Below are 14,361 nucleotides of genomic sequence, written 5' to 3' on the forward strand. Positions count from 1 at the left end.
CTATCCCAAATCACTCCGCCCATGCTAAGCAATTAATGTTTATTGTTAAAGAAAAAAAAAGGAATTCCTTTAGAATTATTCTTATTCTTCATCACTGGATCCCTCTTCTTTTTCTTCCTGGAACCGCTTCTCCAAAATGTCCTGCCATTTACCCATGAAGTCTTTCATCCCACCGGGCCCAGCTCGGGACGCGTCAACGACTTCCTTTGGTAACTTGTGGGCGGAGAATTGCGGCGTGGTGAATGCATAAGCCTCTGGGTCATCGCGTTCAACGAGGCGAAACTCCGGCAACGAAGGGCCAGTCTCATTCGAAGATGGTTCTTTCTTTTCTTCTTCTTTTTTCCCTCCCGTGGACGACTCTGACGAGTCAGGATGGCTATGAGGACCCTCGTTATTGTTGTTGAGAGAAAGTCTCACAACGTCTTCTTCCAGAGGCCCCTCCTCCTTTACGCCTGTAGGGTCCTTCATATTCAGTATTTCCATCCAGCTGAATAGCAGCGGATCGGTCCTGATCGCCCACGGATTGATATCGACGAGCCATACTCGCTCATGGGGTGGCGGGATGTAAACGTCAAAAACAAAGTTTGGGTCGGGAAACGTGTCTTTGAGCTTTTCGTCGAAGAAGGATTGGATCCGAGCCCTCAGTGAGTCACGCATCGGGAAGAGGAAGTCAAAGTGGTTCAGATCTCGCTGACACATGCACAGCAGTATCCGGTTGCGCACGAAACAGCGGAACTCCAACGATGGATTGAGATTGAAGTATTTCCGGAGAACAAGATGATAGGGGATGTTCTGGGTGTCGAGTGTTTCGGAGGAAGGCTCAGTCGTCGTCGCAGCCTCCTCCTCGGGTTCACAGTCATCAAACGCGTGCTGCAAATCATGGGTGACGAAGTCACTACTCTTTAATAGTAAATAGATGTCGTTGGCAGTCCGACACTGCATGTCATTCGTTGCGGAGATCCACGTAGCATCTTTAGGAGCGCTCCAGTTGAGTTTAGGAACGACTCTGCCTCCGAGTTCCGCGATTGTCTCCTTGATCTGAGTATGAATCTCGCTCCACTCGACAGATGGATCTGGTTGTTCTTCGGTATCTGAATCGGAGAACGAGTAGACGCCGCTGTCGTCGTCCGCGAGCGTCGCACGGTTGTTGCCCTCGGGAGGGAGGACAATGCCATCTGAACGTAGATAGGATAAGAAAGCGTCGTTCAGTGGAATTAGACGGGCTTTGGGAGTGATCGAGCGATATCTGCGAAAGAACAGTCAATCACGCAAGCAAAAAAGTACAGCTATTCTCCTTGGTACATACAGAGGATGCCAGTAATGGTACGAACAGTGGAGGATATGGGAACGGGTGAGGGGTGGAAATGGAAGTCGCTTCGGGGGATCCGCCTTTTCAGCTGGTTCGGACTCCATGAGAGGCATTTTTATTTTTATTTTAGCATGCCAGAAAGCACGCAGTTAAGATTGTGACAGACTCATAAGCTGTCTGTTTTCGGAGGGGAACTTTTTTTTGCCCTAGCGGGGCTGCCACTGATACGGCACTGATATGACGCATTTAGCAGACTTAGATTTGGTCCGCTCACTCTCCGGCGGAGCTAACGCTCGCCTGGCCCGTGCGCACGCTGGTTCCTGACACCACGTTGCTCCAGATTATCTGTTGACGTCCGCAGGATTAGCTGGCTGGCCCCAGAGCGCCCGTCTGCAAGATGGCGTCAGATACGCCGGATCCACAAAATTTGAAATCATGGAAGGAGGCATTCCAATACCCGATCCCCACGGTGCGGCGCGTGGAGCAGGAGCTCCGACGCGATATCACAAGCAACAAAGAGAAGCTGCGAGCTCTGGTCGGGTAAGCAGGCTAGTCAGATGGATGGTATTCGACATGTTGCTAATGTCTGTCTTGTCAACTTCAGAGCAAGATATCGCGACTTACTGGGGACTGCGGAGACAATTGTTGAGATGAACGTGGGGATCCAAGATGTTGAGGGGAAGCTGACCGACATTGGACGGAGGTGCAACAAGAACCTGATAGACAAAAAGTCAATTCATCTCAATCGTCTCAAGCATGATGCTGCAGGCGGTGGTATGGTCCTCTTGAAACAGGCCAATTCGGTCTGACTTAGCTGACGGGCGCATCAGATGCAAAACAACGAGCTCTGGGGGCTCAATTAGCTCTCCTTCATCGGTGTACATCATCGATCTCGAGACTTCTCCGGAAGCACGATTCGCCGCTTCTCGTTTCGAAGTTGCTTGTGATTTCGAGACTCCTTCATAAGACGCTGTCGCAGGATCCAAACGCGCCACCTTTCTTGGAAGCTCTGCGGACACAGTTGGTGTCCCTGAGGAAAACTATACTTAGAAGAATAGACCGTCGCTTGGGGTCTGCCAATTCGACAGCTGAGGACATTATCGAATCGATGGCGGCTTTCTGTTTAGCAACCAGCATGTCGTCCGCTGACGTGATTCGTCATTTTCATCAAGTCCGCCTGGAAGTGATTGGGAAACAGCTGGGACAGAGTGATTCCTCGGGAGAAAATATCTCAAGGGCACTCAATTTATACATCCGGACCCTCCAAAGCACCAAGATACTCTTTTCTCGCCGGCTATCCGATGCTCTAGGAAAACTAACGGCCCGTCCACTTTTGACCGACGCGGACATTCGGAACCTAAATGATTTGGATATCGACGTCTTTGAACGCTGGGTGGCCAGTGACGTCAAGAACTTTGCACCGTGGATCAAATTGAGCGACGTATCCAAATCAGAAGCCGAGAAGAGTATCAAGAACTGGTCCAAACAGGCATTTGAGCGCTTTACGAAAGGCTGCCAGGAAAGTTTGAAGGACCGCACAGATTTCGCAGATGTTATCTCACTACGAAAGAAGGCACTGGATATATGGCTGGCGGCTGCTCCGGCGACCCCAACGCACTCGTCACTGAGTGTGTTAGAGGGCATCAGGAATGTCTTCAACGAGCAGCTAACCGCCATTTTGCAGTCTCAGGCAAAACAATTGGTGTCCATAGGGCAGGAAGTCGCGTCTATAATTAGCGATTGGGAGAATCAAGGCCACGGCCGCCCTCAATCACTGTGGAGCACTTCTCTCACCTCCATGGACTACTCAAGTGGTGCTGGTTCTTTTAAACGGGCAGTCATGGATACGCTCCTAGGTCAGGATGAGAAAATTTCTGCCGTTTTGAAGGCCTACAATTCATGGCTGGGGACAATTCAACACTCTAAAAATCTAATTGAAGAACTACGACAAGCCAAGTGGGAGGACTTCCTTGAAGATGAAGAAGGTGAAGACACGATAGTGGATCCGGTGGCCATATTGAACGAGGACGATCCTCACTTCCTGCAACAAAAGCAGAGGTCAGCCGTTACTCAAGCTCTGATGAATCTACAATCTTCATTCCATTCTACGGCTGAGGCGTTCGGCTCGTCCCATCAAAGCGACAAAGCCGCTTTTCTGCTTCGGCTGATCAGAGATCTGCGAAGAGAGATCCCAACTGATGTCCTTCAAGATGAAGATCTTGATTTCGCCAGCGATGTCGTTCCTGGGCTACAGGATATCCTCGCTACTGATGTCGTAACACGGGTGACTCCCTTGAAGATCCTGCAACCTTCAAGAACAGCGGCCCGTCACCTACCCGGCCGTACATTGTGGGAAGGTGATCCAGAACTACCTGTTCAGCCCTTGCCATCCACATTCAAATTTCTTCGACGACTCACTGAAACAATGGAAGAGTTCGGTCCAGATTTGTGGAGTCCCTCTTCTGTCAGAGTTGTGAAGGAGAAACTAAACAAGATTATTTCAGACTCCTTTATGACAGAGCTGGAAGGGCTGAAAGACCCCAGCCATACTAATGAGAAGGTCGTTAACTCCGAGCTAAACTCTGAAGCAGCAGAGGATGGGACGGATAAAAAGCAGTCCTCAAATTCGGACAACACCAGCAGTCTGGATCCCCGGGATTGGAAAATCCAACTGCTATTCGATGCCTTTTATCTGCGAGATGCGTTGTCTATCGAGATCAGTGACGCACCCAATCTGAACACCGTTACTGAAAAACTCCGGGATGAGATAGAAAAGAGCAATGAGATCATCGAGGCATTGCGGAAAGCGGCTCATGAATACTGGAAGAGGACGGAACTACTCTTCGGGCTCCTAGCAGCCTGAAATTGGCTTGGACTCTGTACATATATATGGATAGATGCAATAGAAATTAATTTGTATTATGTGATTCATTCTCTCCTTACTCCGAGTAAATCGGCGGCGGGCCGCGGGGGATCAGCGCGGCAACGTCACGTTTCCCGAAAGCTCGGCGCCGGGAACGAATCCAGAAATCGCTTTGCTTCGCCTCGCCGCGGAGAAAGTCACGGCCTCATCATTCGCGACTTTCACCTCTCCAGCTCTCCCCATGTCGACTCTTAATCCTCGCTTTCACTCTCCAGCCCGCCATGGCAGCTCCTAGACTCCCTTTCCTGTACCCGAACTTGCTGCGTTCCGTCCGGTCGTGCGAACCCACGCCGCGTTCCCTCCGTGTACCTTCATATAATAGTACTGCCGGTTTTCATTCCAGTCACCGATGCGACCAAGACATATATCCTCGACGCTACGGACCAGCTAATGAGCTTCGATTGCCACCGCCGTTGCGACCAAAAGACAGACCGATAAACCAGCCCGTTCCAGGTTCGACCGGCAATGATGTCTCCCCGCAGGCTCAGACGTCGCCGGATCCGGCGCAGGCGCAAGATCTCGGGAACTCGGCCAAGGAGGGCCAATCTGGGGCAATTAATAGAGATTTGAATTCGGTTAATTCGAGCTCAGCCAAAGACCCGAATCAGGAGCCGTTAGAGAGCGCGTCGCAAGATTCAGAGGATTCCGAGCCTGCCCCTCCGGAGCAGAAGGACGAAGAACTCGAAGCACAAAAAGACGCAGAGCCGGAGAATCCGCTAGACACGGTCTTACAAATGCCTTCGTCTTCAGCACAATTGACTCCGTCGGGGGTTTCCGGATCAGAGGGGCGCAGGACGCCTCCTCTATCTCCTCCTCCATACGTCCACCACTTCGACACGTACAGCCTGGTTAAAGACCTCGAGAAAGGCGGCTTCAGTGAGGGACAAGCCGTGACGTTGATGAAGGCTATTCGGGCTATCCTACAGGAAAAGCTAGAGTTCGCCCGGCGGACTCTGACGTCAAAGTCAGACATCGAGAACGAGCTGTACCTGTTCAAGGCGGCGTGTTCGGAGCTCCAGCAGTCGATGCAGACATCCCGGAACGCGGAGATCCAGAGGCAGCGCACGTCCCGGACGCATCTACAGCACGAGGTGGATATTCTCTCGCAGCGCATGAACCAAGAGCTGGCGAGGTTGAACGACGACCTGAAGGGAATGTTCAACGACCACAAGATGGCAATAAAGGAAATGCAGCGTAGTATCGACACGGCGATCCAGGAGCTGAATTACAAGATCACCGTTTCTTTGAACAGTGACGGGAAAAGCGAGGTCGAGGGGCTGAGATGGATCTTGACGAGACGAGCAGCTCTCGCCATCGCTACCAGTGCCAGTTAAGTCCCCCGCTCCTTTTTTGTCAACCGCTCATAATAAATACTTACCTCCCCCTCTCTTTTTTTACTCTAGTCATGATCATCCTCTTCCTAAAGTACTACTCCGTCCACATTCACGCGCGGAAAATGAAGGAAGCAGCAGCAGCAGAAGCTGCGGCATCAGAACCCAAGAAAGACGTCAGCGTTCAAACCGAACCCTCTCTTTCCGGCGCACTCGTTACTGAATCCTTAGGATGATACGATCGATCGATTGATCGATCCATACCTTATCATATACCTACTCATGTAGGTGACTGTTATTATTATTAGTATTAGTGTTGCTTCTTTTGGTTGCTAATCTTCCCGTCCTCTCTTTCCCTCCCTCCCTTTTTTTTTTCTTCCCCCTTGAGAGCAGAAAAAAGGAAGCAAAGAACCAGAACTAGCACACATACCTAGCATTCCACCCGGACTATCTATCATTCGTTGTACATATTTCCTTCTCCTTTTCCTTTCCTTCTTCCCCCGTCCCTCTCACCATCATCCTTTTTCCTCTTTCCTTGTCCTTTTTCCGTACGATGACACGCACACAATATTACCCCGATACTCATTTTATAGACATGAAATCCTGTCCGCGGATATTCATATGAATACATCATGTATAATTGTGATAGACATCAAAATCGCCAGGAATTTTTCAGCTGTTGCCGGGTGTTTTCATAAATACTAGAATGCAATTTGGCCAAGTAGTCGGGTTCAATAAATTGTTAATTAATTACTAAATCCAAAGGAAAACCAGGCTGTACCTACCGGCGAGCTCATCTCTCTTGAGGTATATCAACAGAAGAGAGGAAGAGAGGGAGATATATATATATATATATTAAAGACTATCTTTATATACAACAACAAGAACGAAAAAAAAACACATGAGTAAGCTTACGGATGGATTGTAACCATCGTACCCTACCCCATCCTGGGTATATATATAGTGATACTCAAGAAAAAAAACCATCTCACCTGACCTTCTCCTTCCAAACATCATCATCATTATCCAGTCATCTATCATCCATCATCCAACCGCGACAGACAGTCCAGTCGTAAAGTTCAGTTAGAACTGTAATATTAAAAATCCGTTCGTAACGCGATAGTCGGTGCAGCTTGCTGCCCATTGACACCGGAAGACATCGAGTCCCTTCCAGCGGCCTTGCCGGCGTTGGTGTTTGTTTCCGTGCTTCGGAGGATTTCTTCCATCAGGGACTTCTGTTCGGGAGTCATGCTTGTTGCCACCATCGAACGGAACAAAGCTTGGTCGATCGTGGCGACTTCCAATAGTCGAGAGGCGGTCTCCTTGTACACGGACGGTCCCTCACGTTTCGCACGGGCGAGAAGAGCCGAAACAACCAGGGGCATAGCAGTAGGGAGTCTGTTTCGTGGGACCGCTGCAGGGGTGCCGATGAAGGACACAAGGGTATGCGCGATCGACGTTCGCACGTTCTCCGGGTCGATGGGAGCCTCGCCTTTGTTGTCCGGAATTCCTGTCAGGAATGCGATGAGTCTGGGCAGGAGGTACCGTGCAATGACTTCGTCCGTGGGTGATTTCGGGGTCGAAGTTAGCAATATGGAGCGGATACACCCTGCAGCCACACTGGCGAGTCCGACGTCTTGTAGGCAATCAAGGAGCTCGTTAAGAACCCGGGTTAACACGGGGTCCTGAGGCGGAATGGCGTAGCTGCTTGTCGTAAGGAGAATAGTGATTGCCAGGAGTGTATTTTTGGCACAAGGTAGAGAGGTTTCGGACTCCCGTCGCTGCGCGATGGTGAGCGTGGTCAGGAAGCGAGTCAGGCAGCCACGCAACTGCAGAGACACTGCTTCTGGGGATGGCGCGTTATGGGAACTCATTCCCTGAATAAACCTCCGGAATATTGGGAGAGCTTGAGGAACCACCTCGGCTTGACAGATCCCAGTGGCGAGAATAGTACTGAAAATGTGCAAGATACATGCATGGAGGTCATGGCGAATGATCGAGGGGAATACGGATGCAACATCGACAAGAGATGATAGTGCAAGTTGGATGAGTGTCAGCGGCTCATCAGAGCTCACGTTGAAGCGTGCATGGGAGGTCGCGTCGCTTAGATTGGGCAGAAGACCTGCTAAGACGAGAATGATGGTTCTCGTGAGCTCGAAGAGTTGCTCGATATCGTCAGATAAGTTCTCACTACGATCTTGGCCGGCTTTAGCAGAGGGGTGATTCAGAGACAGATTCCTCGCCATTTCGACAATGACAGTCTGGATATTATATCCCTCAGTGAGAACGAGACGATCGAGGGTGTCCATGGTCTCTGAGAAGACCGCATCCTGGTAGACTGCGTTGCCAGAGACTGCTGGCCGCAGTATTCTCTTGAGCGCTTGGAGAATCTCCAGTCTTTGGGCCGGTGAAATTGACTGGTCCACTAGAGCTTCAAACGCCAGACCGAAAAGAACAAAGAAGAACGCTACCGGTTCATCACGATAGTTGATATCATGGCCCTTGCCATTGGCGTCTTCGCCATTCACGAGACTGCTTTCATCACCTTCCGCTTCTGGGGCGCCTGTAGGCTTTGATTTGTTGTCTAGGGCGTCAAAGACTAGTTCACTATCCTTCTCGACGAGACTTGCAATTGCATCGACGAGATTTAACCACGAGTCTTGGTAAAACTGTAGGTGATAAATTAGCATAACAATGATCATATCTCGCGGCTGGAGTAGACATTACCTTCAGTAGCGTCTCTCTGTTCAATGCCGCGTAGACTTCATCGAGGTTGCCAGACTGTGGTGTGCCCAAACTGCCAGAGATATCCGGTTCGAATCGCAAGCGTGCATACTCCTGGAGAGAAGAGAGCCACAGCGGCGCAAGCATGGCTGCGTAAGGCTGAACGACCGCAACCAAATATTCTTGCTCCATGCTAGCCATCTGTAACCGTGCCCAAGCGGAAAACAGTGCCATTTTAACCATGACTCTGGCATTCGAGTTAAGGCCCTTGAGATCTCCAATCTCGGTGGTCTCTGGATTTTCTAGAGGAGTCAGTCAAAGTGAATCATGGCAGGAGTTCAGAATACTTACTCGCAAAGTTCTCCAGGCCAACTACCAGCAGTTTAAATATTCTTCCCATTCGGTCAACATTCGTCACTATGCCCGCCGCTACAAAAGTCGCGCAGACGTTGATAGCTTCCGACGCAAGGTCCGGTGAGGAATCAGCCGCAAATGCTGGAGTTAGGGCTGAACCGATCTGCGCCTGATATTGCTCCAGAAGAGACGCTTCTGAAAAGTCTGGATCCGGTGTTTTACCAAACATCTTTATTCGAAACTATTAGTCCTGTGCATAGTGAATGTATTGGAAAAGGGAAAAGGGCAAGACGAACCTTCAGCACTTGATCTAAAATCTTCAGACCCCAGACTCGTAACTCCACCACATTTGCTGTAGAAGCAGAGAACGCCATCCGGATAATCTCCCCCACTTTGTGTTGAAGAGCGGCTTCGGCGGGGATGGTCTGGTCCGGTAAGATCTTGTCATTCACTATGGATAGCAGCTCACTGAGGCAACTCATGGCAAAATTGCGAGTCTGCCATTTAAGTAGCTCTTGTCCAGCTGCGGCATCATTCCCCGTGTCCTCCTGTTCCACGCCGGCGACTGCCGTTGCGAAGCCAGCAACCTCATCATCAGGAAGTTCCGGAGCAGCTGCCGCCTGCACTGGCTTCTTGGGCATAGTACCTTCTGGCTTGGTTCGAGTTCTGGTCAAAACTTTTTGGCACCGTTGGACCCAGAGCTCTGTGTGGGAGAGGGCGGTCTGTTGCAACCAGTTTCGGATCAGGCTCCTCAGAGACTCGCTTTCTGGAGAATCATCAAAAGCAAGCCATATCTCATCCTCCAGGGTGGGTGTCGCAGTCTGAATAACCAACTCAGCGTCACGCTTCATGAGGTTGCTCAGTCCGCGAATAGCGGCCTCCCGCATCAGTGGGCTCCTCGAGGATAGTCCATTCTGCAGACGCTTGACATAAGCTGCAAAGTCCACGTGGGACGGTGCATATAAAGATAGATGATCCAAGCACCTAGTGCTCTGAGTGACCATTGCTGGATGTTCTTCCAGCTGGAACTGTCGAACCAGAGTTAATACGAGATTGCGAGTCTTCGCAATGTCCTGTAAGTCTGGACCAAGAACATTGATAAGGGAATCCACACAACGGCTGATCATGAAGGGTGTGGGGAAGATTATCTCAATATTGGAAGTCGCTAATGATGCTGATTCTTCGTTATGAGTATCGGCGATGTAGAGCTGGGCGAGCATTCCCAACGAACTGGACACATAGGCTGAAAAAGTCAATCCAGCAGACGAAGCGACTCTCTCCAGGCCATCAAGAGCCCAGAAGTGTACAACAGGATGAGGATCATTGCATAAGGACATCAGGACTCCCACGATGGTCTTCAAATGGAAGCCAGCAGCCATGCCACCGACTTGGGAGTGAATGCAGCCGAGGGCAGCTGCGCATCCTGCACGAGTGTTGGGCTCGCGATTTTCAACAATGGTATCAACAATCCAATTGATCTGGGCATTCGTGAAGGTGTTCCCAGCGCTGTTGCAAAGCCTACCCAGCGCCTCGAAGCCAATTGTACGGACGACAGGGTCATGATCAATGATGAATTTCTAGAAACTGTTAGATGGTAATGCTCCATGACGTACTAATGCGTACTTGCCTGTAGAAATTCTTGTATTATCCTTTCTGCCGAAGAATCCAGATTTCCTGGCAGAGAGGCGGTCTCCTTAACGGCAACTTTAAGAGCATGCAACAGGGCCACCGCAATGTTGACCGTCATAGCAGCTTTGCGTCCGGGATTTCTTTGCAAACTAGGGGAGGACAAAAGAGTAGCGATCTGCTCTACGCTACTCTCCTGGACCTTCGGTGTTTGCAAGGGAAAAGCGATAGCAAAAAGATCTATGGCGGCATTGACAACTTCTGTAACTGGTGGATCGGCATACGAGCTCACAGTCCTGTCTCTCTCGCAGTAAAGAAGAACCGAGTCATGCTCACTGGCTTGACAAACCGGGAAGTTCAACTGCGTAAGGGTCAGCTTACACTCCTTCCTTATAGAGAAGGTTAAAACCTACAATGTCATCAATCCCCTGGTCTGTCGATTCAGCAGCAGACCATGTCATGTTTCCTTTGTCTCGTTTCCCGGTAAGTGTTTCGTTGACATATTCACGAGCAAGACCGGTAATTCCAAAACCGAAGTTATCCCACAAATCCCACAGACTTTCAAATTGCCCCGTCGACGCGGCAATCGAGCTCTCTACAGGACTGGCGTGAGTAACCTCAGGGTCGGCAAAGGAGGAGATCGCAAGACTGAGGAGGCTCGATTGAGATACGATCTCTGTATGGCCGGGATGGTTGAGCTTAACAAGTTTAGAAAAGCACTGGAGAACACGACGACGGACCATGACAACGAAATCATGCAGCTGTAAGGAAGGGAAGAGTCGCTGAGAGATGTCGTCTGGTGATTTCTGCGCCGGAATGCCGTCCAGAAATTCTATCGTATTCTGCAGCATGGTAGCAATCCGCTTGGAACCATCTGCTGTCACTAATTTGCTGTTGAATTCAAGAAATGCGAGCATTGAGCTCAGAGCGCATTCCCGGACGTGCGCTAAAAAGCTCGTCTCTAAAGTGCCACGCTGAGCAATGTTTTCCTTGCCGAGTGGCTTTGGTAGTGCGTTCTTCCACAACAACATCAATTGAGACAAGTGAATCTTGACGAAGCTGGGACCTAGTGGCATCAGTCCCCCGATCAAGATCCACGCAACCTGGATCTGGGTGCTTGCGACACGGAGTTCAGAGCTACTGCTATTTTTGAGAAGTTCGGTCGCCTGTGACAAGACGCGCGCAAAGACATCGACCGACCCATAAAGCGGCTGAAGACGGGACGTGCCCAGCATGGCTGCAAGTCCATTCGCAAAGCCAAGGCAGCGTCGCGGTGACTGTCGCGGAGTGGATAGTTGACCTATCTCTCTGTTCAGGCTGTTCAAGCAGATAGTCACACAAGATAGAAGCTGATTGGGGCAAGCAAGAACGAAATTGCGCAGACATTGGGCCGTGTGAATCTGCACAGTATAACTGGGATGTGGAAGGACTTGAAGCAGAGCTTCGCGGCACCCCTCAGCAAGAGCGCCAACAGCTGAACCAAGAGATGCAATCAGTGACGACAAGGCACTTAGGGCGCTAGCCAGAGTGTGTTTGCTCGGCTCACGACGTTGCTGGATCACTTGAGGGTAGTCTTTGAGAACATCGTTGATCAACCATTTAGCAGCATTCAACTGGCTGTTCTCTCGAAGCGATTCGCGGCCCACTGTATCTTCGAGGATATTCCTAATGAACTTTCTTGTCATGATGAGGCGAAAACGATTGTATGTGACAGTTGGATGGTTGAGCAGGTGAAATAGGAGGTGAGACGCGATCTGGCTGTATCGTTCTTCCACGACGTTCTCACCAAGGTTCCGTATAATGTACTTATAGCACACGGCAATACCTGCCCGGGCGCGATTACCAGTCGAGCTTCGCAAATACTGCGTTGACAATTGGTTGAGGAGGTCAGGCAGCGAAAAAGAGAGACCCGACTCGGCCTTCTTTGTAACAGGGGACTCTGGTGGTTCCTCGACTTCACCCTCGTCGGCGCTGGCCCCTTTGGGTGCCGGCTTCTTCGATTGCCTCTTCTGCTTCTTGGATTTCGAACCCGACTCGAGTCCCATCTGTGGATTATAGCCTTTGACCAGGGCCCTGGCCAAACAGGAGGCAGCGGCATGCCTGACCGGAGCGACAGGACTGTCAATAACCTTCCAGACGACCGTCTTGAGATTATCGAAATCATTCAAGTTATCGAAGTAAGTCGTCGTCCTCACCAACTGTTCAAGGCATCGGCAGGCGTTGATCTGGACGAGGGTCGACTTGTCACTGGGAGCGGCATTCCGAGCTTGTTTCCATATATCGCGCGCCGTCGACTCGTCGATAGGCTGCCCGATTCCGGTAACGACCTTGCGCAGCGCCGAGAAAATCGAGCCTCGAAGGCCGGCATGATTACTTGCAGCTTTCAATAATTTCAACAGGGCTGACACGGTAGCACCCGCCTGGCTCGCTGCGCTTTCTCCAGCATGCCCAAAAACCTCTCCCAAACAGTGCGCTGCGGCGAATTTCGTCTTCAGTTCCGTGCTCTTGCCAGCATTGACAATGGCTAGCAGCTCGTTGACCGTGTCGAAGAGTAGCACGCGATCCCCCTTTGCCAGTATTGCGCCAAAACATTTCCCCAAATTGCTGCGGATCACTCGAGTGATCGTGGGGGAACTCAGGTTGAGGATCTTGAACAACTCCTGTTTCAGGAACGCTTGCTGAGACGAAATCTCCGCTTTAGTCAGGCTGGACACACGCTGGACCAGATCGGACGTAAACGTCAGCAGGTAAAGATCCTGCTGTTCGGAGGGCAGGGCATGGAGCTTGGAAACATCGAGTTCGGCGAGCGGCGTCGCATTGTTGTCTGAACCGGCAGACGGTGCCGTCGCGTCCGCGGGGGTTGACATTGGAAAACTGGTTTCTTAAATGCAGATGCTACTCGAAAGATGGCGCTTTCGAGTAACCGCTGCTCGTCTGCGGTCAGAATTACTGGTCAAACTGCGCAACTATCGATTCGCAATGTTGGCCTTTATTATTTAAGTTGATGCGGCGATAACGTTGCGGAGCGGATAATACTCGGCCCGAGCGGCCTCTTTCCTACAATATGTATGAAGCTGAAGAAGACGCAAACCCGCGCGCTTTTCTGGACAGTCAATGCTGCAGCATAAGCCCATACTGGAAATGGCGACGGTGTTTGGATCGAGGCTGGCACGGCGACCCAATTTTACTCCTCAATGGGTTTGCGCCACGTGCCGTGGGTTCAGTACGTCGCCTGTGTTATTGTCGGGACACAATCGATGGTCCCAGATCAAACATGACAAGGCTAAGAATGACAAGGCGAAGAGCAAGGAGCGCCAAATCCTAGTCAAGGAAATCACCCATGCATCGCAGAGTGAGTCTTCAGGATTATCTCAAATGTCCTTTTTAAATTTAAATTCTAACGATTGGCAGTGTGGGGTCCTGACCCCAAGTTCAACCCCCGTTTGAACCTCGCGATCACAAAAGCGAAGCAAGCTCAATTGCCAAAAGCGACAATTGAGGCGTCGATAGCTCGTGGTCAGGGAATTAGTGTTTCTGGAGAGGCTCTCGAACCAGTGACGATTGAAGCTATGCTCCCGGGGTCCGTCGCTGCCGTGATAGAATGCTTGACCGACCAAAAAGCTCGCGTTCTCCAAGACATTCGGTGCATCATCAAGGATTACGGTGGAACTGTAACTCCGACAACCTATCTGTTTGAAAAGAAGGGAAGGGTGACCTTTGAGAAAAAGGAGGGCCTCAACCCGGACGATTATTTAGATGCAGCCATTGAGGCTGGCGCAACGGACGTGGAAAGTGACGAAGAAGGCCGGCTCGTAGTGTTCACAGAGCCCTCTGAAACAAAGGCTGTTGGCGAGGCCCTCTCAAAAGCCACAGGGCTCGCACTCGAGCGATCAGAAATCATCTGGGACCCCAATAAGGACACCATGGTCAAGCCGAAGAGCGAAGAGGAAGCCAAAGAGCTCGAAGAAGTTCTGGATGCTATCCGGGACGAGCCAAGCGTCCGTGACGTCTATCTCAATACAAGTCTGAAGTTCTGATGGTAGCCTACCGGCTTGAATCTTGCATCTTAGGGCTGGATTTGTCCTCAGATCAAG

The 14,361-nt window shown here is 50.7% G+C and overlaps 5 protein-coding genes across 5 annotated transcripts; 3 read left to right on the plus strand and 2 right to left on the minus strand.

Annotated features, from left to right (window-relative positions):
* Positions 1-81: 81 nt before the first annotated feature.
* On the minus strand, positions 82-1,422 carry T310_0558 (Cell cycle control protein Cdc123; the record flags this gene model as incomplete). The annotated part of the gene is made up of 2 exons (XM_013476538.1): positions 82-1,246; positions 1,307-1,422. 2 exons carry the CDS (start codon positions 1,420-1,422, stop codon positions 82-84), a joined length of 1,281 nt encoding a protein of 426 aa, XP_013331992.1.
* A 284-nt stretch (positions 1,423-1,706) lies between these two features.
* T310_0559 (uncharacterized protein) lies at positions 1,707-4,172 on the plus strand (the record flags this gene model as incomplete). Its single annotated transcript, XM_013476539.1, has 3 exons — positions 1,707-1,849; positions 1,914-2,083; positions 2,368-4,172. 3 exons carry the CDS (start codon positions 1,707-1,709, stop codon positions 4,170-4,172), a joined length of 2,118 nt encoding a protein of 705 aa, XP_013331993.1.
* Positions 4,173-4,453: 281 nt separating this feature from the next.
* On the plus strand, positions 4,454-5,566 carry T310_0560 (uncharacterized protein; the record flags this gene model as incomplete). The annotated part of the gene is made up of 1 exon (XM_013476540.1): positions 4,454-5,566. The coding sequence occupies one exon, from the start codon at positions 4,454-4,456 to the stop codon at positions 5,564-5,566; it is 1,113 nt and encodes a 370-aa protein (XP_013331994.1).
* Positions 5,567-6,660: 1,094 nt separating this feature from the next.
* Positions 6,661-13,134, minus strand: T310_0561 (uncharacterized protein; the record flags this gene model as incomplete). The annotated part of the gene is made up of 7 exons (XM_013476541.1): positions 6,661-8,232; positions 8,291-8,589; positions 8,639-8,882; positions 8,938-10,119; positions 10,164-10,225; positions 10,265-10,628; positions 10,681-13,134. 7 exons carry the CDS (start codon positions 13,132-13,134, stop codon positions 6,661-6,663), a joined length of 6,177 nt encoding a protein of 2,058 aa, XP_013331995.1.
* Positions 13,135-13,331: 197 nt separating this feature from the next.
* Positions 13,332-14,304, plus strand: T310_0562 (uncharacterized protein; the record flags this gene model as incomplete). Its single annotated transcript, XM_013476542.1, has 3 exons — positions 13,332-13,490; positions 13,535-13,619; positions 13,679-14,304. The coding sequence occupies 3 exons, from the start codon at positions 13,332-13,334 to the stop codon at positions 14,302-14,304; spliced, it is 870 nt and encodes a 289-aa protein (XP_013331996.1).
* Between the last annotated feature and the right edge of the window lie 57 nt (positions 14,305-14,361).

The sequence above is a fragment of the Rasamsonia emersonii genome (assembly GCF_000968595.1).
Source record: "Rasamsonia emersonii CBS 393.64 chromosome Unknown ctg1118621759684, whole genome shotgun sequence".
NCBI lineage: Eukaryota > Fungi > Ascomycota > Eurotiomycetes > Eurotiales > Trichocomaceae > Rasamsonia > Rasamsonia emersonii.